The sequence below is a fragment of the Hyperolius riggenbachi genome, chromosome 3 (assembly GCF_040937935.1).
Source record: "Hyperolius riggenbachi isolate aHypRig1 chromosome 3, aHypRig1.pri, whole genome shotgun sequence".
In the NCBI taxonomy this organism is placed as follows: Eukaryota; Metazoa; Chordata; class Amphibia; order Anura; family Hyperoliidae; genus Hyperolius; species Hyperolius riggenbachi.
The window spans coordinates 456,370,541-456,394,221 of record NC_090648.1 but is presented as its reverse complement, the minus strand read 5'-3'; the positions used below and the strand labels follow the sequence as shown (position 1 = coordinate 456,394,221).

General features: G+C 48.2%; 2 protein-coding genes across 2 annotated transcripts in view; one reads left to right on the top strand and one right to left on the bottom strand.

Annotated features, from left to right (window-relative positions):
• The window catches only part of TIMP3 (TIMP metallopeptidase inhibitor 3), a 68,974-nt gene extending 59,798 nt beyond the window's left edge, over positions 1-9,176 (bottom strand). The window contains exon 1 of the mRNA XM_068277913.1: positions 8,924-9,176. Coding sequence (XP_068134014.1) covers positions 8,924-9,050 — 127 coding nt within the window. The 5' untranslated portion in view covers positions 9,051-9,176. The remainder of the gene's footprint in view (positions 1-8,923) is intronic.
• Positions 1-23,681, top strand: part of SYN3 (synapsin III) — a 520,265-nt gene that overhangs the window by 318,625 nt on the left and 177,959 nt on the right. The window lies entirely within an intron of this gene.

Sequence of the window (23,681 nt, the reverse complement as noted above, 5' to 3'; positions counted from 1 at the left end):
TTTGTTGGGTATTCCGCTCTTGTGTGCTTCTTCATGTATTCCTTCTGCATTGCGTAAAAATAAGAACGCAGAAGCTGCTTGATCAATTTATAATTAGCAAGCAAGGGCCACCCAACAATCGGCGATTTACCACCTACATGTAGTGCGGTTTTCTGGTGGTCTGGTCATTGGAGGTCAGATAAGAAGGAAAACTTTCTCAACTGAAGTCCAGTCAGAAATTAAAAGAAAAAACAAAACAGAAAATGCTTAAAGCAAACCAGAAGCGATAGAGGGAATTCTCTATTTCCTCCATAGGCGTCCCCTGTCTCCCTCCAGCTCACCACTCCAGCGCTGTGTCCTCCCAAAGCTCGCACCCATGCTCCAGTACAGTAACCAGCATGGCCGCACTGCACCTGCACAGTAGCACGAAACCACTCGGGCTCCAGCAGAAAAAGCCGAGCCTGATCGGGTCCGTGCTACTTCACATGCGCAAGCCATCAACAACGGGGTGTGCAATGGTTTTCCAGAGGACACAGCGCTGGAACAGACCAGTGGAGAAGGACAAGGGAAGCTGTCCAGAGGCTTCCATCTGTTGAGTTGAGTACCCCTTTGGGGAGCCTTTTTCCCCTACAGCAGTCATGTCCGGCCAAATTTGCCCTGGCAAGCCATTTCTGGTGGCCTCCGAAGCTTTCTACAGCTATTAATTCCATACGGCCTGCACTCCATACCTGCAGTGCCACATGCAGAGGCCAGCAGAAGTAACAGCCACTGATTAGCAGCCGCAACTGGGCCAGCAGCAGTAGCAGCCACTGATAAGCAGCTGCCACTGTGCCAGCAGCAGTAACAGCCACTGATTAGCAGCTGCCACTATGCCAGCAGAAGTAACAGCCACTGATTAGCAGCCGCCACTGGGCCAGCAGCAGTAACAGCCACTGATTAGCAGCTGCCACTGTGCCAGCAGCAGTAACACCCACTGATAGCAGCAGCCACTATGCTAACTGCACACGGTATAAGGGATATTTCCCGTGGAAATGTTTTATTTGACAAAATGTCACAGGCATAGTGTACCTAACCGCAATCAGCAATATTGTGTTGCATTTCGGCCCCCTAGCACTCTCAGGAGCAACGATTTGGCCCTTGGCCTAAAACGTTTGGACAACCTGCCCTACAGGTACACATGAAATAGCACACTTCTGCAGACATACATAATGCCCAAAAACTGAAATGTATTGCAGAAGGTCAGGCATGGGCTGCAGAGAGACTTCTGTGCGAATCTCTTCTTTTTTTTTTAGTTGGAAGCCAGTGGGGAATGCACACTGGGCGTTTTATCAGTAACTACTTTCATGCACAGTGTAGGCTTAATGCTCCGGAGGAAACAGAGTTCCATCAGTGTACCCACACACTTGTTCTCACAGACGTCTGCGTACCAAGATCCCCCCACCACTGAATAGAGCTTTATCATAGACACTTGATAAGAGTAACTTTGCCATTTATACCTGCTATCCTCTGCATGAGGACTGATCCACAAAATCATGCAGGGTTATGCCCTATAAAATCCCACTTTGGTTTTATTCAAGTTGCATAAACTTGCACTTTTCTGCATCAACTCGGAATTATTTGCATCTCATTGATCATCCCTCATCTGCAGAAGTATCATACACGCTCTCTAAAGCACTCCCTTGGAAACACTATTTAATGCCACAGCTTCAAGGATAACAGCATTATCTTTACATATATACACAAAGTGGGTAAGAGGCACCCAGGGGTGTATAAAAAAACAAGAGAATAAGGTGGAGGTGGCTTAGCTCAATAACAACACATTTTTATATTATAATGATTTTTTAATAAGCACAGACAACACATTTTGTGGGTCTCTGCCTACTTCCTCAGGCCAAATAAAGTGCCAAAGGATTTCAGCAGCCAGGTGCTGAGCGTTCTGCAATCTCTTCCACAGGCTTACTAATAGAGACTGTCAGGAGGGAGCTGCAAACCTACTGCCAATAACTCAATTCATGCAGCTGTGGAAAATAAGTAACAAAGGGGCTTATCAGCAAAGTACAGTAAAGTTGCTCTGCACAAGGAGGGCACAGCAATTTTACTGGTATATTCCCAACTGTAAAGTAGCACACGCTGTGAAATTAGCATGTCCATGCTCCGCATGTGCTAGGTAACGTGTACATCTCCAGAGTAGCGTGCACTACACAAGTAACTTAGCAACATGTGCTTTACAATCACAAACACTGGTTCGCACAACAGCCGGGGGCCCCAGTGAGAGAGACTGGGGCCCCCGGCTGTTGTGCGAACCAGTGTTTGTGATTGTAAATGTATTTTTTGCAGCTTCCAGGATGCGGTTGACAGGTGAGTGGTTAGGGAGGGGACTTTGTGGGAGATGTGCCTACACAGGGCCTCCCTGTAACTGATGCAATCTATGATTGCATCCAACTGAGGCCTCCCACCTGAATGATAATTTATGCAATTCCTGCTATATTTGGTAGGGCAGGCAAATGGTGTATGACAGTACACCTGATTGGCTGACTGGCGCCTGCTGACCAAATAAAGGTAGGAAAGTGCTTTAGCTGAGAGTGAGCAAATTGTGTGTTCAACATGTGCTTTACCTGGGCTAGGTTGGTCATGCTTATTGTGCTATCTTTCTGTCTGGAATACCAATAAAATTGCTGTATGCAGTTGGAAAAAAGCTGTTATTTCCCACAATGCAATGAGATTCACAGAAAGCAAACTGTCAGGACCATGGTCATGACATCACACTGTGGGAGGGGTTTCTCCACAATATTAGTCATACATACATCACTGATTATCTATTCAAGAAAAGGTAAAAGATTCCTTGTGGGAGAGGGGGTATCAGCTACTGATTGGGATGAAGTTTAATCCTGAGTTGAAGTTCCCCTGTAAGCCCAGATGTAGGTGTGTATAACACGGTGGGATTTCACGTTTATCACGGTACCTCTTCTGCTGCAGGTACTGCAAGGACAGCTGATACATAGCTACACATAGATGACAGCTTGATGAGTGCACAGTTACCCAGGCCAAAAGCAATGAGAATACCCACAACAGCCAATCAGACACAGCAGCAACACAATGCAAGAGCATAACTTCTTCTAGCAGCCAATCAGAATGCTTCTTTTAGCATTCCTTTTGATAAAGTAAAGCCTTGTCGCCATGGGATTACTGCACAATGTCCACCTTTGCAGCCCTTTGTCCTCCTGTATCCAATTAACTTGGATATAATCTATGTCAGAACACAGTGCAAACATATTTTATCCATCGGCAATCAATCAGAAGTCAGCTTTCAACAGTCTACTGAGAAGTCAGTTTAGAATTGGCTTCAGGCTGAGCCAACATGTGGTTACTTTTTTTCCTTGTGCTCTAAACTCCCATTCCCATTATTATTACATCCTAATCTGAACAGCGATAAGCAGTAAAGTAACATTTCAGGATTACATGAGCTGTATGGCAGAGGCGGGGCGATCGGCTGCCAGCCTGCCCTCCCCTATCCCAGGCTGTGGCCACAAGCCCAGGGGTTTCAGGTTGTAACTTTTCAGTCAGGGATAGAAGGCTCTGCATGATCTGGAAAGTGACACTAATGTTCCTTTTTGTATGGCTCTTTTATCCTCCTCTCATGTTTCCAACAAGCCCTCAAGCAGCATGTCACTATTTCCCAACAGCTTCACAGACCTACGGTGGGTCAGAGGAACACACCTACTGCACAAACACTGCTTCCTCACTGTCACAGCTATGGGGACACCAGGATCCCTCACAGGGGTGTAACTGCAATCATGGGACCCCCAGCAAACTGTGATAGGGACACTTTTGTTTACAACCCTTCCCTTGCCACCCCTTGGTGACCCTCACAGCCTCTGGGCCTTTTTTGCAAGGGTCATAAAACAAGTGTGGCTATTTGGATCTTCACACCCCTAACATGTGAACCACAAAACACCTGATCTGGAGTATCAGAGAAAGGGAAGGTTAGTTGTTGTGGCCCCCATACATCTCTGGGGCCCGCTGCAGTCACAGGGGCTGCTCCCCGTCCCTCAGTGACCACTGGTGTGCCCTTACAGACTGTTTCACATAACAGCTTGGCATTCATGTACCCTTGTAGTACCCTAACTCTTGTTCCCCTGGGTAGTACCCTAACTCTTGTGCCCCTGGGTAGTACCCTAACTCTTGTGCCCCTGGGTAGTACCCTAACTCTTGTGCCCCTGGGTAGTACCCTACCTCTTGTGCCCCTGGATAGTACCCTACCTCTTGTGCCCCTGTGTAGTACCCTACCTCTTGTGCCCCTGTGTAGTACCCTACCTCTTGTGCCCCTGGATAGTACCCTAACTCTTGTGCCCCTGGATAGTACCCTACCTCGTGTGCCCCTGGATAGTACCCTACCTCTTGTGCCCCTGTGTAGTACCCTACCTCTTGTGCCCCTGTGTAGTACCCTACCTCTTGTGCCCCTGTGTAGTACCCTACCTCTTGTGCCCCTGTGTAGTACCCTACCTCTTGTGCCCCTGTGTAGTACCCCAACTCTTGTGCCCCTGTGTAGTACCCTAACTCTTGTGCCCCTGTGTAGTACCCTAACTCTTGTGCCCCTGTGTAGTACCCTAACTCTTGTGCCCCTGTGTAGTACCCCAACTCTTGTGCCCCTGTGTAGTACCCTAACTCTTGTGCCCGTGTGTAGTACCCTAACTCTTGTGCCCCTGTGTAATACCCCAACTCTTGTGCCCCTGTGTAGTACCCTAACTCTTGTGCCCCTGTGTAGTACCCTAACTCTTGTGCCCCTGTGTAGTACCCTAACTCTTGTGCCCCTGTGTAGTACCCCAACTCTTGTGCCCCTGTGTAGTACCCTAACTCTTGTGCCCGTGTGTAGTACCCTAACTCTTGTGCCCCTGTGTAGTACCCCAACTCTTGTGCCCCTGTGTAGTACCCTAACTCTTGTGCCCCTGTGTAGTACCCTACCTCTTGTGCCCCTGTGTAGTACCCTACCTCTTGTGCCCCTGTGTAGTACCCTACCTCTTGTGCCCCTGTGTAGTACACTAACTCTTGTGCCCCTGTGTAGTACCCTACCTCTTGTGCCCCTGTGTAGTACCCCAACTCTTGTGCCCCTGTGTAGTACCCTAACTCTTGTGCCCCTGTGTAGTACCCCAACTCTTGTGCCCCTGTGTAGTACCCTAACTCTTGTGCCCCTGTGTAATACCCGAACTCTTGTGCCCCTGTGTAGTACCCCAACTCTTGTGCCCCTGTGTAGTACCCCAACTCTTGTGCCCCTGTGTAGTACCCTAACTCTTGTGCCCCTGTGTAGTACCCTAACTCTTGTGCCCCTGTGTAGTACCCTAACTCTTGTGCCCCTGTGTAGTACCCTAACTCTTGTGCCCCTGTGTAATACCCGAACTCTTGTGCCCCTGTGTAGTACCCCAACTCTTGTGCCCCTGTGTAGTACCCTAACTCTTGTGCCCCTGTGTAGTACCCTAACTCTTGTGCCCCTGTGTAGTACCCTAACTCTTGTGCCCCTGTGTAGTACCCTAACTCTTGTGCCCCTGTGTAATACCCGAACTCTTGTGCCCCTGTGTAGTACCCCAACTCTTGTGCCCCTGTGTAGTACCCTAACTCTTGTGCCCCTGTGTAGTACCCTAACTCTTGTGCCCCTGTGTAGTACCCCAACTCTTGTGCCCCTGTGTAGTACCCTACCTCTTGTGCCCCTGTGTACTAGTACCCTACCTCTTGTGCCCCTGTGTAGTACCCTACCTCTTGTGCCCCTGTGTAGTACACTAACTCTTGTGCCCCTGTGTAGTACCCTACCTCTTGTGCCCCTGTGTAGTACCCTAACTCTTGTGCCCCTGTGTAGTACCCGAACTCTTGTGCCCCTGTGTAGTACACCAACTCTTGTGCCCCTGTGTAGTACCCTAACTCTTGTGCCCCTGTGTAGTACCCCAACTCTTGTGCCCCTGTGTAGTACCCTAACTCTTGTGCCCCTGTGTAGTACCCTAACTCTTGTGCCCCTGTGTAGTACCCTAACTCTTGTGCCCCTGTGTAGTACCCTAACTCTTGTGCCCCTCTGGATAGCATCCCAAATGTTGTGCCCCTGTTTAATATCCGGGCTCTGGGGCACATGTGTCACCCCTACTCTTCTGTTCTGCAAAGTACTGTGATATTTGTTCCCTCATATCCTACCCTGCAATGGTGCCCCTTGTTTGAGCCCCTGCCTCATACCCAGCCACTCATGTCCCCATGTCCTACCCTGGCATTTTCATGCTTGGTCGGAACACTGTGACCCTGTGTAGCAGAAGCTGTGTCCCTTCATATGTCCCAAGCAATTCTGCCCTGTGTGGTACCCTGTTACTTGGCCCACTGCATGTGTATTGTGTCCCTTGTAGTGCCCTGACACCTGTGCCCCTACTTAACATCCTAGAACTTTAGTCCTTGCAAAGTGCCCTGCTACCTGTTGCCCCATGTGTCACTCTGGCATCTGTGCCATTATAGAACAGTCTGGCCCTTGTGCCATTGTATAGCAGCCTGCCACTTGTGCCCTCTAGTAGCCTGACACATGCCACCCTGCTATTTGTACCCCTGTGGATAACCCTGGCATTTGTTTCACTGTATCATATCTAGTCTCATCCATTCATGCATAGCAGTCTGCCAGTCGTGCCCACGTAGAGCACCTGCGCCCCTAGGTAGCCATCTGGCACTAATACCAATTTTCAAACACATGCAAGGAGTGCAATCAGGTAAAACAGAGCAAAGATGAATAACAACGTGCAAATGCAAATTCCCTCCACACACAGGCAATCAGGTATCTGTTTACCAGTGCCAACAGCTCATTGGGGGCTAAATGCTGCCCTCAGAAACTAGTCCTTTACCCTGAAGCAGTAGCTGCCAACTGAACAGGTTACTTGTCCCTAGAAGTATCCCAGGTACACAACATACAATACAGCGTTGGTATTTATAGCAAGCCTATCTCCTTGCTGTTTATTCGTATGACTGTTCTGATGGTTTATATTCATATTTTAAAGCTGTTTATTTAAAATACAAATGAAATAGCTTAGCAGAAAGTTTGGTGACTAACTTAACAGACCTAAAGCGCAAAACTTTTACAGCCTTGAATACAGAATAGGTCTTGGCAGATTACAGCATTCTAAGTTAACCCTCTCCACACTCCACTGTGCCTTGCTATACAAATCGGAATGTTACCATTGCAGCTGCTGTAGGTAGGAAAAGGTTTTCTTCAAAAATCCCCCAAAACATTAATTGCAATCAAATTTAAAGGGTACTCCTACTTTAAGAGTGCTTAAAATAATTAGAAATATCACATTTGCATGACTGATCTTAAATTGACCATCATGACCTTTTGATTATGTATATTTCAAAAAGACTTACCGTATCACTATAACCAGTGCTTACTGAAGTTCTGATAACACATGCACAGGGTTGGTAAGGAGAGTAGAGAAACTTTTTACAACCAGAGAGAGAGTGTTGGGGGCTGAATTTACAAAACAGTGGGCATGACAGAGTTCAGCACACGCTGCAGCTAGTTTAATATCAGTAACAGAATATATTGCACATTTCACGGGTGACAAATTACAAGCTTAGAAAGGTTGTAGCACCCAACAGTACCCCATAAAGGAGTTATATCATTGTATTTGACTAACAACCAAATGCTACAAAAATGTTTTGAAAAGATAAACACAAAGCAAAATATTTACTGTACATTCACAAAAAAAAGTACCCAAGATGAGAGTCTGAAGAAGGTATTACTATATCAAAGGTTTACTCTCTGAATCTTTTAAAGTTGGCCAATAAATGGCATCATCCTAATTCAAAACTTTCTGATGGCTAACACAGTGCAACAGTCTACTGCTTTAACCCTCCTGGCGGTTTGCAAAAAAATCGCCAGGGGGCAGCAAATCTTTTTTTTTAAATTTTTTTTTTTTTTTTTTCATGTAGCGAGACAAAGTCTCGCTACATGATAGCCGCTGCTCAGCGGCATCCCCCCAGCCCCTCCGATCGCCGCCGGCGATCGGAGATCCGGAGATCCCGTTCAAAGAACGGGATCTCCTGGAGGGCTTCCCCCGTCGCCATGGCGACGGGCGGGATGACGTCACCGACGTCATCGACGTCGTGACGTCAGAGGGGACTCCGATCTGCCCCATAGCGCTGCCTGGCACTGATTGGCCAGGCAGCGCACGGGGTCTGGGGGGGGGGGGGCGGCCGCGGCGAGAGGAATTGCGGCGGATCGGCGGGTAGCGGCGGCGATCGGGCACTGCACGCAGCTAGCAAAGTGCTAGCTGCGTGCAGCAAAAAAAAAATTATGCAAATCGGCCCAGCGGGGCCTGAGCGGTGCCTTCCGGCGGCATAGCCCGAACTCAGTTCGGGCTTACCGCCAGGAAGGTTAAATGATGGCTAACACAGTGCAACAGTCTACTGCTTTAAATGATGGCTAACACAGTGCAATAGTCTACTGCTTTAAATGATGGCTAACACAGTGCAATAGTCTACTGCTTTAAAAGTGCATAGCATTTTAATAAGGGGGCTCATTTTAAGACACTAAAGGGAACTTGAAGTGAGAGGAATATGGAGGCTGACATATTTATTCAATTTTGCACAATACCTGTTGCCTGGCACACCTGCTGATGCTCTGACTCTTAATATATAATCCCAGACCCTGAACAAGCATGCAGATCAGATGTTTCTGACAAAAAATCTGACAAGTGTAGCTGCATGCTTTTTTGTGGTGTGTGATCCAGACACTACTGCAGCCAAAGAGATCAGCAGGATGCCAGGCAACAGGTATTGCTTAAAAGGAAATAAACATGGCAGCCTCCATATACCTATCACTTCAGGTTCACTTTAAGTATATGTACACTATCTAGCAGCTCAGTTTAGCAGCAGGGCATCCCTGGAAATGAATGAATGCTAAATTGCAGCAATGTCGAATGTCACCTACCGATGTCGGAGTTGCAGAACGCGTCCTGGGGGTGGCTGGGGGCACATGTGCAGCTTTCCGCCGTCTCTAAGAGGTCTCCGATAACTAGCACGAGGGCCAGGAGAGCGGTGTTGGCCAATACAGACATGATGCTGAGTGTGGGATCCTCTCCTATTCAGATGCAAAAGCCTCCTCTCTGCTGCTAGAGCTTGCTATTATCCCAGCTCACCTAGTACCACTGAACTAACTGCTTCTACACTGCAGGGTTTTAAGAGCTCCTTTTTTTTAAACTAGTGGAGTGTGTGACTCCCCTTTCTGTCCAGCCCAGGGGTGGGAACACAATGAGCTCATCCTGCTGCTGGGTGGGTAGAGAAGGGGAGGCTGTGCTGCATGTTTCCATGTAGGGATGAGAGAATGTGCTGTGTGGATGGGGGCTCTGCTGTATGATTATAAAAACAGGCTCTCTCAAGTTCAAAACAACAGCTCATTCTGCCAGGGCTGGGAGACGAGCCCCCAGGAGCTCCGCCTTCATGGTGACGTTGGTGGCTGAAAAGTTTCCATAATGTTAACCTAGCAGGCAGCATGGTCGTGCTGCAGTCGGTATTGGATATGCTATACTATCCACAAACACAGACATCATTTCAGAATGATATTGTTTTTTTTTTGTTTTTTTTTAGAGAACCATATTCAAAGTATTTGCTCGCACGGCCGGTTTTCTGCAAAGGCAACAAGGGCAATAGCCTTGGAGGGATGCTGTCTATGAGGGGGCTGCATAGCTCCCAACTGTCCCTCTTTCGGAGGGACAGTCCCTCTTTGGGAGCCCTGTCCCTCTTTCCTCCACATTTGTCCCTCTTGCAGGACTTTGTCCTTCTTTCTATGTAAATATATATATTTCTCTACTAAAAAATGTGTTTGATTGACTCTAAACTTTATTCCCATCCTTTAAATTGATATATTACTAGTTTTAAAATGTTAATATGAAGAAAACTGAACCAGGATAGGAAGGACCAATGTAATTTGAATTAGAAAACAACATATTATTCTTATGAAATCTTTACTGTATGCGTGACTAGGGGTGTGATGGGAGCGTGATTAGGGGTGTGTCCGGGGTGTGGCTTAAGTGTCCCTCTTTCTCATCTCAAAAAGTTGGGAGGTATGGGGCTGCATAGTAAACGGAGTTTATTGCTGTACTGACCCTGTGTAACATTGTTTAATTATCGGTTCAGGGCTGCGATAAGTAGAATCTACGCCGCATCTGTGGCTCTCTTGATGCAGTGTAGATTTTATCCCGAGCCAATCGCTGCTCCTGGAGGAAATAAACTCAGCTGTCATGTGACAGCCAAACTTCCTCCTATCGGTCAGTAGACATTTTTATTGGCTCCTGTCCTGATCACTATGAGCCAATCAAATTGATCTGGAAAGGAAAAAAAAAGCCTCTGGTCCTTAAAGGAAACCAAAGGCAATATAAACTAAAAGCTTTATACATACCTGGGGCTTCCTCCAGCCCCATGCAGCTGCTTGATATGTAGAGGGCGCACTTCTCTTGCGCAGACTGTCTGAAGTTACAGGACTCAGTATCGGTGATACAGAAGACTGAGGACGGCGGCGTGGGAGCGATTTGTATTCATGGGGCTGGAGGAAGCCCCAGATATGTATAAAACTTTTAGTTTATATCTTCTCTGGTACCCTTTAACCACTTCACCCCAAAGCAGTTTTTACCCTAACGGACGAGCGATTTTCACCTTTCAGTGCTCATCCCTTTCATTTGCCAATAGCTTAATCACTACTAATCACAATTAAATGATCTATATCTTGTTTTTTTTCACCACCAATTGGGCTTTTTGGGGTTGATATTTGTTTTCAGTTATTACTTTATTTTCTATGCATTTTAAAGGTAAAAAACAAGGAAAAAATGAAAAAATACACTATGGGCTCTATTCATAAACCGTTACCGCAAGTTTTCCGCTCAAAACAGCGGACTTTCCCGTCCATTTAGCAAAGTGGGCATTCATAAAAGCTGTTCCCGCATGAAAATCTACAATCCTCCAGCAGAGCGAGAAATTTCCGCCTTCTGCAGTGTTTTTCTAGATTTATCTAGAAAAAAGTAACAAAATGGCCATTCACAAAGATTACAGGAAGCGGTATGTGGACGGGAAATACCGCTTCCTCGAAGCCTGCGGATTACATACAAGTGAATGGGACAGACCTCCCAGAAAGAGCAGCGCACGGAGCGACTCTGCCGGCGTAAGTGTTTCCGCATGCCTTCCGACAGCTTACCGCCAGCCTTCAGCGGGAGATCTCCGCTCTTGCATCGCAGCTGCCAACATTTTTATGAATGACCACCCAGAAGTCTAAAATACCGCTGCGGTATTTTCCCTCCAGGAGTTTTTTCGCCACAATTTTTTTATGAATAGAGCCCGATTTCTCTAATTTCATCCCCTATAGTTATATAAACACTGCTACTATACATAAAACCCACACATTTTATCTGCCTATTTGTCCTGGTTATCACAAGATTTTAATTATGTCCCTAGTACAAAGTATGGTGACAATACAGTATTTGGAAATAAAGGTGTATTTTTTCTATGTTTTTTTTCCCACTAATGGCACGCGCACGTGAACGCATGGGCGCGCACTTGCACGCGCAGGAACATGCACGTCCACGCGGACAGCGGCAGCAGCACTGTTTGACTTATAAAACATTAAGAGGCTCTAGCAGGACGTTTTTATTAATCTGTTTTTCATTAAGTGGTTAAAGAGACCAGAGGCTCCCGTCCCAAATGAGTTAATGTAATGTCTCCCCATTTGTTGTATAGCATTGCGTAATTTGTTAGCGCTTTATAAATAAAGCTTAATGCAGCTCCGAACTGTCCCTTTTTTGGAGGGACAGTCCCTCTTTAGGAACCAAATCTCTCTGTCCCTGTTTCTTCCTTATTTGTCCCTCTTTCAGGACTGATGTACAGAACTGGGTAAACCTATGTATTTTTCTACTGAGAAATGTGTTTAATTGACTCCAAACTTAATTTCCATTCATATTTCTTAATTTCAAATGTTAATATGAAGAAAAACTAGTGATGATAGAAGAACTAGAGATGATAGAGAGGACCAGTGTGGTTTGCATCCTAAAATTACATCTTTTGCTGACGAATCACTAGGGGTATGCGTTGCTAAGGGGTGTGGCAGGGAAGTTATGGTTTAAAGAACACCTGTAACAAAAAACAGTCCCTATTGGGTACTTACCTCAGGAGGGGGAAGGCTTCCTCCATCCTCTGTAGCCTTGAGGATGATGGCTCTCCCAAAAATTCCCCCGACAAACATGCACAGGCACAGCAATATTTACATTCAGGGCTCCAGCACAAGTGCAGTAGCGGCTTTCTGGTGGGCTCCGGCAGAAACAGCCAAGCCCAATCGGGTCCGCTCTAGTAATCGAGTCACCTGCACAGAAGAGCAGACCTAATTGGGCTCTGCTATTTACGGCGGAGTCCATTGGAAAGCAGCTACTGCACCTGCACTGGAGACCTGAAGGTAAATATTTACCTCTCTGCCGTTCGGGGACCTCCAGTGCTGGCGCGCCAGGATGGGGAAGCCTCATTCGGATCCAGAGGCTTCCCCCTCCTGAGGTAAGTACCCCCAGGAGCAGTTTTCACACAGGTGTCCTTTAATAATAATAGTAATGGTAAAGGGTGGGTGCAAAAGGAAATAGAAGGCTGCATATGGAGCAGGGGCTGCTGCCCTAGGATATGTACGCATGGAAGAGGGGAGGTACGCATGGCAGCTGCTGCACATGGGAGAGGGGAGGTGTCTGGATGGGGGCGGGGGGGTTGCTGAGCAGAGAATGCCAGCTACTGCTGCACCTAGGAGGGCACACATGGGCATGGAGGGGCTGCCTGTTGATTTGAGGTTGTAGCTGCACAGGGCAAGGGGAGAAAAGACTGCAGCACATGGAATCAGAGGGCTGCTACACATATGTGGCTGCACATGGAATGAGGGCTGTGGCTGCACATGGAATGAGGGCTGTGGCTGCACAAGGAATCTGAGGGCTGCTACACATGTGGGGCTGCACATGGAATGGGGGCTGTGGCTGCACAAGGAATCTGAGGGCTGCTACACATGTGGGGCTACACATAGAATGGGGGCTGTGGCTGCACATGGAATCAGAGGGCTGCTACATATGTGGGGCTGCACAGAGAATGGGGGCTGTAGCTGCACATGGAATGGGGGCTGTAGCTGCACATGGAATGGGGGCTGTGGCTGCACATGGAATCAGAGGGCTGCTAAAAATGTGGGGCTGCACATGGAATGAGGGCTGTGGCAGCACATAGAATCAGAGGGCTGCTACACATGGAATGGGGGCTGTGGCTGCACATGGAATGGGGGCTGTGGCTGCACATGGAATCAGAGGGCTGCTACACATGTGTGGCTGCACATGGAATGGGGGCTGTGGCTGCACATGGAATCTGAGGGCTGCTACACATGTGGGGCTGCACATGGAATGGGGGCTGTTGCTGCACATGGAATCAGAGGGCTGCTGCACATGTGGGGCTGCACATAGAATGGGGGCTGTTGCTGCACATGGAATCAGAGGGCTGCTGCACATGTGGGGCTGCACATGGAATGGGGGCTGTTGCTGCACATGGAATCAGAGGGCTGCTGCACATGTGGGGCTGCACATGGAATGGGGGCTGTGGCTGCACATAGAATCAGAGGGCTGCTACACATGTGTGGCTGCACATGGAATGGGGGCTGTGGCTGCACATGGAATCAGAGGGATGCTACACATGTGTGGCTGCACATGGAATGGGGGCTGTAGCTGCACATGGAATCAGAGGGCTGCTACACATGTGTGGCTGCACATGGAATGGGGGCTGTGGCTGCACATAGAATCAGAGGGCTGCTACACATGTGGGGCTGCACATGGAATGGGGGCTGTGGCTGCACATGGAATCAGAGGGCTGCTACACATGGAATGGGGGCTGTGGCTGCACATGGAATGGGGGCTGTGGCTGCACATAGAATCAGAGGGCTGCTACACATGTGTGGCTGCACATGGAATGGGGGCTGTGGCTGCACATGGAATCAGAGGGCTGCTACACATGTGTGGCTGCACATGGAATGGGGGCTGTGGCTGCACATGGAATCAGAGGGCTGCTACACGTGGGGCTGCACATGGAATGGGGGCTGTTGCTGCACATGGAATCAGAGGGCTGCTGCACATGTGGGGCTGCACATGAAATGGGGGCTGTGGCTGCACATGGATCAGAGGGCTGCTACACATGTGTGGCTGCACATGGAATGGGGGCTGTAGCTGCACATGGAATCAGAGGGCTGCTACACATGTGTGGCTGCACATGGAATGGGGGCTGTGGCTGCACATGGAATCAGACGGATGCTACATATGTGTGACTGCACATGGAATGGGGGCTGTAGCTGCACATTGAATTTTCGGGCTGCTTTACATGTGTGGCTGCACATGGAATGGGGGCTGTGGCTGCACATGGAATCAGAGGGCTGCTACACATGTGTGGCTGCACATGGAATGGGGGCTGTGGCTGCACATGGAATCTGAGGGATGCTACACATGTGTGGCTGCACATGGAATGGGGGCTGTGGCTGCACATGGAATCAGAGGGCTGCTACACATGTGGGGCTGCACATGGAATGGGGGCTGTGGCTGCACATGGAATCAGAGGGCTGCTACACATGTGGGGCTGCACATGGAATGGGGGCTGTGGCTGCACATGGAATCAGAGGGCTGCTACACATGTGGGGCTGCACATGGAATGGGGGCTGTGGCTGCACATGGAATCAGAGAGCCTGGGAGCACTCATAGCAGAAACTCTAGCATTACGGAAAACGCTGCGTTTTTGCCGGTAATGGAAGTCTATGATCTACAGGTAAAAAACGCTGAATATTCAAGGTCAATGGGATGCACTGCAAGGTTCAACTCTGTTATCTCGAGACTAAACAACCTTCTCCGAGTCTTTTGAGCCAACGATTCACGGGCAAAGTCTCACGATTCTCCATGATTTGCGCTTGTGATTCCCGTTCAATAGAACGAGAATCACAGCGCAATCGCACCCAAAACGCTGTGGATACATTAGCAGCAGCGCTTTGCGGATCGCCGGCGATCAGCAAAGTGCAGAAAAAGCACCCAGTGTGAACCAGCCCTGATTTAGTATTTATATAGTGGCGAAATCTTCTGCAGCTCTGTACAGAGTATACAGTCTTATCATTTAACTGTCCCTCAGAGGGGTTCACAATCTAGTCACTACCATAGTCATATATGGATGTATTGTGTAGTGTATGTATCGCAGTCTAGGACCAATTTAGAGGGAAACCAATTAACTTATCTGTATGTTTTTGGCTAGGTGCACACTTAGCAGAAACGCTAGCGTTGCGGAAAACGCTGTGTTTTTGCCGCTAATGGAAGTCTGTGGGCCGCAGGAAAAAAACGGCCACACGGTGGCATAGTGGTTAGCGCTCTTGCCTTGCAGCGCTGGGTCCCATGTTTGAATCCCAGCCAGGGTACTATCTGCAAGGAGTTTGTATGCTTTCCCTGTGTCTACGTGGGTTTTCTCCGGGCACTCCGGTTTCCTCCCACATCCCAAAAACATACAGATAAGTTAATTGGCTTCCCCCTAAATTGGCCTTAGACTACAATACATACACTACAAGATACATACATAGACATAGGACTATAGTAGGGATTAGATTGTGAGCTCCTCTGAGGGACAGTTAGTGACAAGACACTATACTCTGTACAGCGCTGTGTAAGATGTCGGCGCTATATAAATACTAAATAATAGTATATAAAAAAGGCAAATGCATTTTATATGTGTGCATTATCAAAAACGCACATGATGAAAGTCAATGCAAACACAATGGTATGCGTTTTTCATGCCTTTTCCGTGTGTTTTTATATGCGTCTTTGTAAAAAAAATTGTTTTCTGCTTCCTATTGTCTTCCTATTCATTTGCATAAAACACAATTGTAAAACTCGTGAAAAACGCATAGAAAATGCATATGAGTTTTGTATATGTGAAACATAAACGCATATACATTCTGTGTATGGAACACGATCCCGGGCATATGGCGGGCAATCGCAGAGTGTCGACCAGCCCTGAAGTGGAAGCACAGGGTCTTTCTCTTCACAACCTGACTTGGAATTGAACACAGTCTTGGGGTGTTTCTTCCATCCAGCAGGAGTGGAGCAGTTTTATGTGGAAAGTACATTGTATGCCACATGTTATATTGGGAGTCACATGTTACATTCCATATAGAATCACATTTTCTGGGCCTCAGGAGAATAACTTCCATCCTATTTCTGTCACGTTTCTCAGAAGGGGCCTCGCTTGCCTCGCTATTATCAAAGCCCATCTCTTGTCACACGCACCCCTAATCCGGTGCAGCCATCCGTGGCAGAGACTGGATTCTTCTATGCAGAAACTTCTGGTAATAGCAAATACATCACATTTATAATAACTGGACAGGGGTCGTGGGTCAGACATCCAGAGCTACAGGCTGTGAATTTCTCAAGTGCTTCTATGGGCTTGATTCACTAAACTGTGATAACTCATATCATGGGCGTTTTCACGTGCATTTTCACATTCGCGAATTATCGTGCACAATCGTGAATTGTCACGCAAAAATTTGCAATTGCACGCGATAATTTGCTACCGCAAATGTGCATGAAAATGGCCGTGATATGAGTTAGTAAATCAAGCCCAATGTGTGCCACGCCCATTTACTGCTTGATAGTCATTGTGATGCCCAGACAAGCTGCAGTCCTGCCCATAGAGCCTGATTTTACCTTCTTCAGTGTGATAGCTTCAGGTCACATGACCAGATCCTGTAAGGCTGGGTTCACACATAAAAATGTGTACAGTTCTGTTCCTGTCCTGTCAGTTTGCATCAGTTTTCTATCTGTTTTGAGAGACAGGAACTGTACACATTGCGATTTGGATTTTACAGGAGAGAATACTTTACAAATGTTTTGTTGTTGATCACATGTGTGAACCCAGCCATAGAAGACTGATACAAAACTGATGAAAACTGACAGGAACAGAACTGTACACATTTTATGTGTGAACCCAGCCATAGAAAACTGATACAAGAATGATGAAAACTGACAGGAACGGAACTGTACACATTTTATGTGTTACACCAGCCATAGAAAACTGATACAAGACTGATGAAAACTGTCAGGAACGGAACTGTACACATGTTATGTGTGAACCTAGACTAAGCGTACCCATACATTAATCAATGTTGTGGGCCGATCGACCTTCCGATCCAATAATCTTATTGAATCGATGCATGCAGCATGAGGACCCAATTGATTTCCGCCCGAAGTCGGTCACAAGGATAGGAAATCTCTATCATAAGGGCTTGATCGAGTGCGTGGCGATAATAATGCACAATTACTTGTTGTTTTGAAGGCTCACCTGTCCGCCAGTCCGACTCCTGCCCTCCTCTGGCGTCACTGCGAGCACCTGTACCATGTGGCACTGGTTCATGTAGCAATGTCCCTACATGCGACGGTGTCACATGGTACAGGGGCTTGCACTGACAGCAAAGGAGGCCTGGAGTCCCGCTGTGCAGAGGTGACCCTTCAACACCGGACATGGGGGGGAGGAGACACATACACATGGGCAGCGGCAGCAGGGTGAATTCTAAAGCCCAATCTACACGATACGATTCTATTTACGATTCGATTACGATTCTATTTACGATCTGATTAAATCCGACATGTCCGATCATTGCAAAACAATGGCAAATTGAATTGAATCGAATCCTGATTGGACATGTCGGATTTAATCAGATCGTAAATAGAATCGTATCGTGTAGATTGGGCTTAATAGATTTCATGTTGAAATCTATTGAAAATCACTGTGCAGTGTGTGTGCAGGCAATAAATTCCTCCTGATCACATTCGGGCAGAGAGGGGTTTATCTAATGGTCGGTCTGGTGGCAGATCGGTGGGTGTATGGGCACAGTAAAAGTGACCCTGCAGGGAATAATATACTGTGCAAATTTGGACAGAGGCGCCAGGCAGGTTAAAATGATCTAAAAACAACTAAAAAGGAGGAGTACAGGTGGACTTACCTCCTGAAATGATGGACAATTGAGATTGTTCAAATCGCAAATAACAATTTATTTTGGCACTGTGCCAAAATAAATTGATATTTGCGATTTGAACAATCTCGATTGTCCATCATTTCAGGAGGTAAGTCCACCTGTACTCCTCCTTTTTAGTTGTTTTTATATCATTTTAACCTGCCTGGCGCCTCTGTCCAAATTTGCACAGTATATAGTCCACCTTGGGTGGAGGGGACTGTCCCCTTCTTTCTATCTACAGAGAGCGACTTCTTAAACCTGAGTGGGGTCAAGTTCTAATGCTCCCCACCTGCATTTCAAGTGGTTGCCTATGTGGTAACCCGTGTTTGTGAGTATATTCACATCTGTTAATCATTTCGCCAACAATTGTTAGACTTTCTGCACTATATTGGGCTCTCGGTTTTTCTTCTTGTTTCAAGTGCTGCAGGGAATAAGATATGGAGCCCGCCATATGTATGCCCTTTTAAAAAGCGTCAGCTACGTGGCTGCCCTGCTGATATATCTGTTAGGCCCCATCAGAGCCGGGACAAGGTCCTCCAGCACCCAAGGCTGAGACACCAAAGTGCGCCCCTCCATCCCTCCCACCCCAGCCGTCACACACTGATTGCTATTAGACTAAGAGGCGCCCCAAGGCTCCAACACCTTAATCTATAGTTATCTGGCTTGCAGTCACTATCATGTATGCCCCTTTTCTTATTTATTTCTGCTTCAAACACAATTGGGAATGACAGCTGAATGAATTGTGCATCCCCTTCTACACTGCGCCCTGAGGCTGGAGCCTCTCCAGCCTCTGCCTCGGCCCGGCCCTGGGCCCCATTCACATCTAAGGCTCGATTCATATTAGCGCTTTGAGTCAAACGTATCAGGTGAGTGGATCCAGTCTCCGCTTCACTGGATCCGCGTGGCTTTGTGTACACTGCCAAACAGAAAGTGAAAACGCATCTGATCAACGATCGATCGGATCAGTTTTCACTCAGTTTGCCGTTAATTACATGCCTAATGCTTTTTTGAAGCCGGCGGTAGAGGCTTCCTCTTCTTCCGCTGTGACTACACAGACGGAAGCCTCTACCGCCGGCTTCAAAAGAGCATTAGGTATGTATTTTACCCTCCCTCACCCACCCGCCTGGCTGCTGCACCCTCCTTTACCCTCCTGCCTCTCAGGTTGGCGTCGCCACATCCCCCCATCCCCCGTGGAACAGTCCGTTTATTCACTAGTGTGAAGAAACGTTCCATTCTCCATTGCCCCAATGCTGCAGCATTTTTTGTCCGGTTCCGTTCCGCTGGGCAGAACAGTCCTGAAAATTAGGGCCTGCAGCAATTTTTAGGTCCGGGGAACGGAAGGTACAGATCATATCCGTACCAACGGACACATGTGAATGGATCCATAGGTCCAACATTGGATCCTTTCACATCCGTTCTGCTTGTACAGTATACGTTCCGGTTACGTTCCGCAAAAAAACGCTAATGTGAACCGGGCCTAAGCGGGAATCGCACGATTACCACTAACCACAAACCTAGTCCTATTGTAGTCTATGGCAGTGTTGTCACTGCTGCAATCTCGGGTGTTTTGCGATTATCGCTAATCGTGAACGTGTTACCTGCGGCAGTTTGCTGGCGAATCTGGAGCGATCGCGTTTAGCATGTATAGAACCACTAATCCCAAAACGCTACTTTGTCCAGTGATTTTTCCGTATATCGCGGAAAAATCACTCCCGATTCCTAGTGTGGACTTGCCCTTAGTAGTGTCAGAATCACACATCTGAATCCTCCCTCCAGCCAGGTCAGAGGCTAAAACTATGTATCTTCCTTGACACTCTCATGGGCTTCAGTTGTTTTCTCCTGACTCATTTAGATGACAAGAGTGGCCTGCTAGCTAGAGAGTGTGTTTATGTTCCTCATCTATGATAAACACTGTCTAACATGGGGAAGTGAGGGTTGACAGGACTTTCAGAAGGTGTTTTTACATCTCCTGACATGTGAACAAGGATAAATATATTCCCTTCACAGAGAACCCAGCCAGCGTTTCTTTCTGTTATCACATGACTTCATATCGGATAAGTCAAAGTGGCTGAAAAGAGTGTTTAAAACGTCTATCTCTGATAGCTTTTTCTTTATAAGGCTTAAATCACACCTTATTTCTATGGAATGCCCACTCCAATGGGGCATAGTCCAGAGCCATGGGCCCAAGTGCAAATTATACACTGCGCCTCCAATCACTGTACAAATAATAATGGCAAGATACAGACTATCAAAACCAACTTTCCCTAGGCCAGCCACTGGTTGAGGGAAGTGTTGGCAGAGGAAAAGGAATAGTTTGTTAATGATTACCACTATTTAAAATCACATATAGAGGTGATTATTAGCAGTACAGTGTCAATGCTAATAAAGAGCTAAAGCAGAAACTGGGGAAGACCCATGAGGCCCCTCAGGTCCAGGAGCCCTGGTGCGGCCACAAGCGCTCCATCACCTATTGATAGCTGCTGTCCAATCTTGTGACATTTCATGGAAATCTCCTGTAAAGCAGCATTTGAAGCCGCAGAAGGTTGCTCAATACAAACTGCTAACTAAATGTGTACACATGGATGAGTATTGTTGAGTATTGTTGCCCATTAGGGGTAAGACTTCATCGTCCCTTTCCCACAGGGACTGAGATTCCACCCCTCACTCACAGGGATTGAGATGCTTTCCCTCGCCCACTGAGACGCCATCCCCTATCGACAGAGACCAAGACTCCATCCCTACCCCACAGAGCCTGAGACTCCATCCCTCATCCACGGGGACTGAGACTCCATCCCTCATCCACGGGGACTGAGACTCCATCCCTCATCCTCAGTAACCGAGACTCCATCCCTCACCCGCTGGGACCGAGATACCATCCCTCAACCCACAGAGCCTGAGACGCCATCCCTTATCCACAGAGATCAAGACTCCATCCCTCCCCAACAGAGCCTGAGACTCCATCCATCATCCTCAGCAACCGAGACTCCATCCCTCTCCCACAGGGACCAAGACTCCATCCCTCCCCCACAGAGCCTGAGACTCCATCCCTCATCCTCAGCAACCGAGACTCCACTCCTCACCCGCAGGGACCGAGATACCATCCCTCTCCCACAGGGACCAAGACTCTATCCCTCCCCCACAGAGCCTGAGACTCCATCCCTCATTCTCAGCAACCGAGACTCCACTCCTCACCCGCAGGGACCGAGATACCATCCCTCTCCCACAGGGACCAAGACTCTCTCCCTCGCCCACAAAGGCTAAGACTCCATTCCTTGCTCACATGGACCAAGACTCCATCCCTCACCCGCAGGGACCAAGACTTCATTCCTCGCCCACAGGGGCCGAGACTCCATTCCTCGTCCATAGGGACTTTCTTTCCCTCACTCATAGGGACAGAGACTCCATTTATCGCCCATAGGGACGGAGACTCCATTCCATGCATGAGCTAGTACTGAACCGTTCACAAGGTTCAGTTTAATAATCCCTGAAAATTTGGTGTTTCTAGGACTCACGGGGGCTTTGCTATTAACCGCGAAAATCTGCATCTGCCTATTTTCTGCATTTTACATTACAGTAAAAATCCGCTGACTTTAACGGTTAATAGCAAAGCCCTTGTAAGTCCTAAAAACACCAAATGTTCAGATTTTGTGAACAAGATACAAAAAAAAGTTTTCAAAAATACCTTATAGTTTTTGAGAAAATCGATGTTAAAGTCGGGCGGAATTTCCGCGATTTCCGGCGCAAATGCCGCATTGGAATGCGGAAATTGGTAGCGGAATCGGTAATTGGCAATGGTGGAATGCGGATTTACCACGGAATCGGAAATTTACGACCATCCCTACACATGAGCCCATGTATGAGGGGAGCACACATGAGCCTGTGTATGAGGGGAGCACACATGAGCCCGCGCATGAGGGGAGCACACATGAGCCCGTGCATGAGAGGAGCACGCATGAGCCCATGTATGAGGTAAGCACGCATGAGGCCGTGTATGAGGTGAGCACACACGAGCCCATGTATGAGGTGAGCACACACGAGCCCATGTATGAGGTGAGCACACATGAGCCTGTGTATGAGGTGAGCACACATGAGCCCGTGTATGAGGTGAGCACACATGAGCCTGTGTATGAGGTGAGCACACACGAGCCCATGTATGAGGTGAACACACACGAGTCCATGTATGAGGTGAGCACACATGAGCCCGTGTACGAGGTGAGCACGCATGAGCCCATGTATGAGGTGAGCACACATGAGCCCTCAGCCCGTGTATGAGGTGAGCACACATGAGCCCATGTATGAGGTGAGCACACATGAACCCATGTACGAGGTGAGCACACATGAGCCCATGTACGAGGTGAGCACACATGAGCCCATGTATGAGGTGAGCACACATGAGCCCTCAGCCCGTGTATGAGGTGAGCACACATGAGCGCGTGTACGAGGTGAGCACACATGAGCCCGTGTATGAGGTGAGCACACATGAGCCCATGTATGAGGTGAGCACACATGAGCCCTCAGCCCATGTATGAGGTGAGCACACATGAGCCTATGTATGAGGTGAGCACACATGAGCCCATGTATGAGGTGAGCACACATGAGCCCATGTATGAGGTGAGCACACATGAGCCCGTGTATGAGGTGAGCACACATGAGCCCATGTATGAGGTGAGCACACACGAGCCCATGTATGAGGTGAGCACACATGAGCCCATGTATGAGGTGAGCACACATAAGCCCATGTATGAGGGGAGCACACATGAGCCTGTGTATGAGGTGAGCACACATGAGCCCATGTATGAGGGGAGCACACATGAGCCTGTGTATGAGGTGAGCACACACGAGCCCATGTACGAGGTGAGCACACATGAGTCCATGTATGAGGTGAGCACACACGAGCCCATGTATGAGGTGAGCACACATGAGCCCATGTATGAGGTGAGCACACATGAGCCCGTGTATGAGGGGAGCACACATGAGCCTGTGTATGAGGTGAGCACACATGAGCCCATGTATGAGGTGAGCACACATGAGCCCATGTACGAGGTGAGCACACATGAGCCCTCAGCCCGTGTATGAGGTGAGCACACATGAGCCCTCAGCCCGTGTATGAGGTGAGCACACATGAGCCCGTGTATGAGGTGAGCACACATGAGCCCATGTATGAGGTGAGCACACATGAGCCCGTGTACGAGGTGAGCACACATGAGCCCGTGTATGAGGTGAGCACACATGAGCCCATGTATGAGGTGAGCACACATGAGCTCATGTATGAGGTGAGCACACATGAGCCCGTGTATGAGGTGAGCACACATGAGCCCTCAGCCCGTGTATGAGGTGAGCACACATGAGCCCGTGTATGAGGTGAGCACACATGAGCCCGTGTATGAGGTGAGCACACATGAGCCCATGTATGAGGTGAGCACACATGAGCCCTCAGCCCGTGTATGAGGTGAGCACACATGAGCCCATGTATGAGGTGAGCACACATGAGCCCATGTATGAGGTGAGCACACATGAGCCCATGTATGAGGTGAGCACACATGAGCCCATGTACGAGGTGAGCACACACGAACCCGTGTACGAGGTGAGCACACATGAGCTCATGTATGAGGTGAACACATGTTAGCCGTGTAGACAGGCGAGGACCATGTGCAGCCAAGCG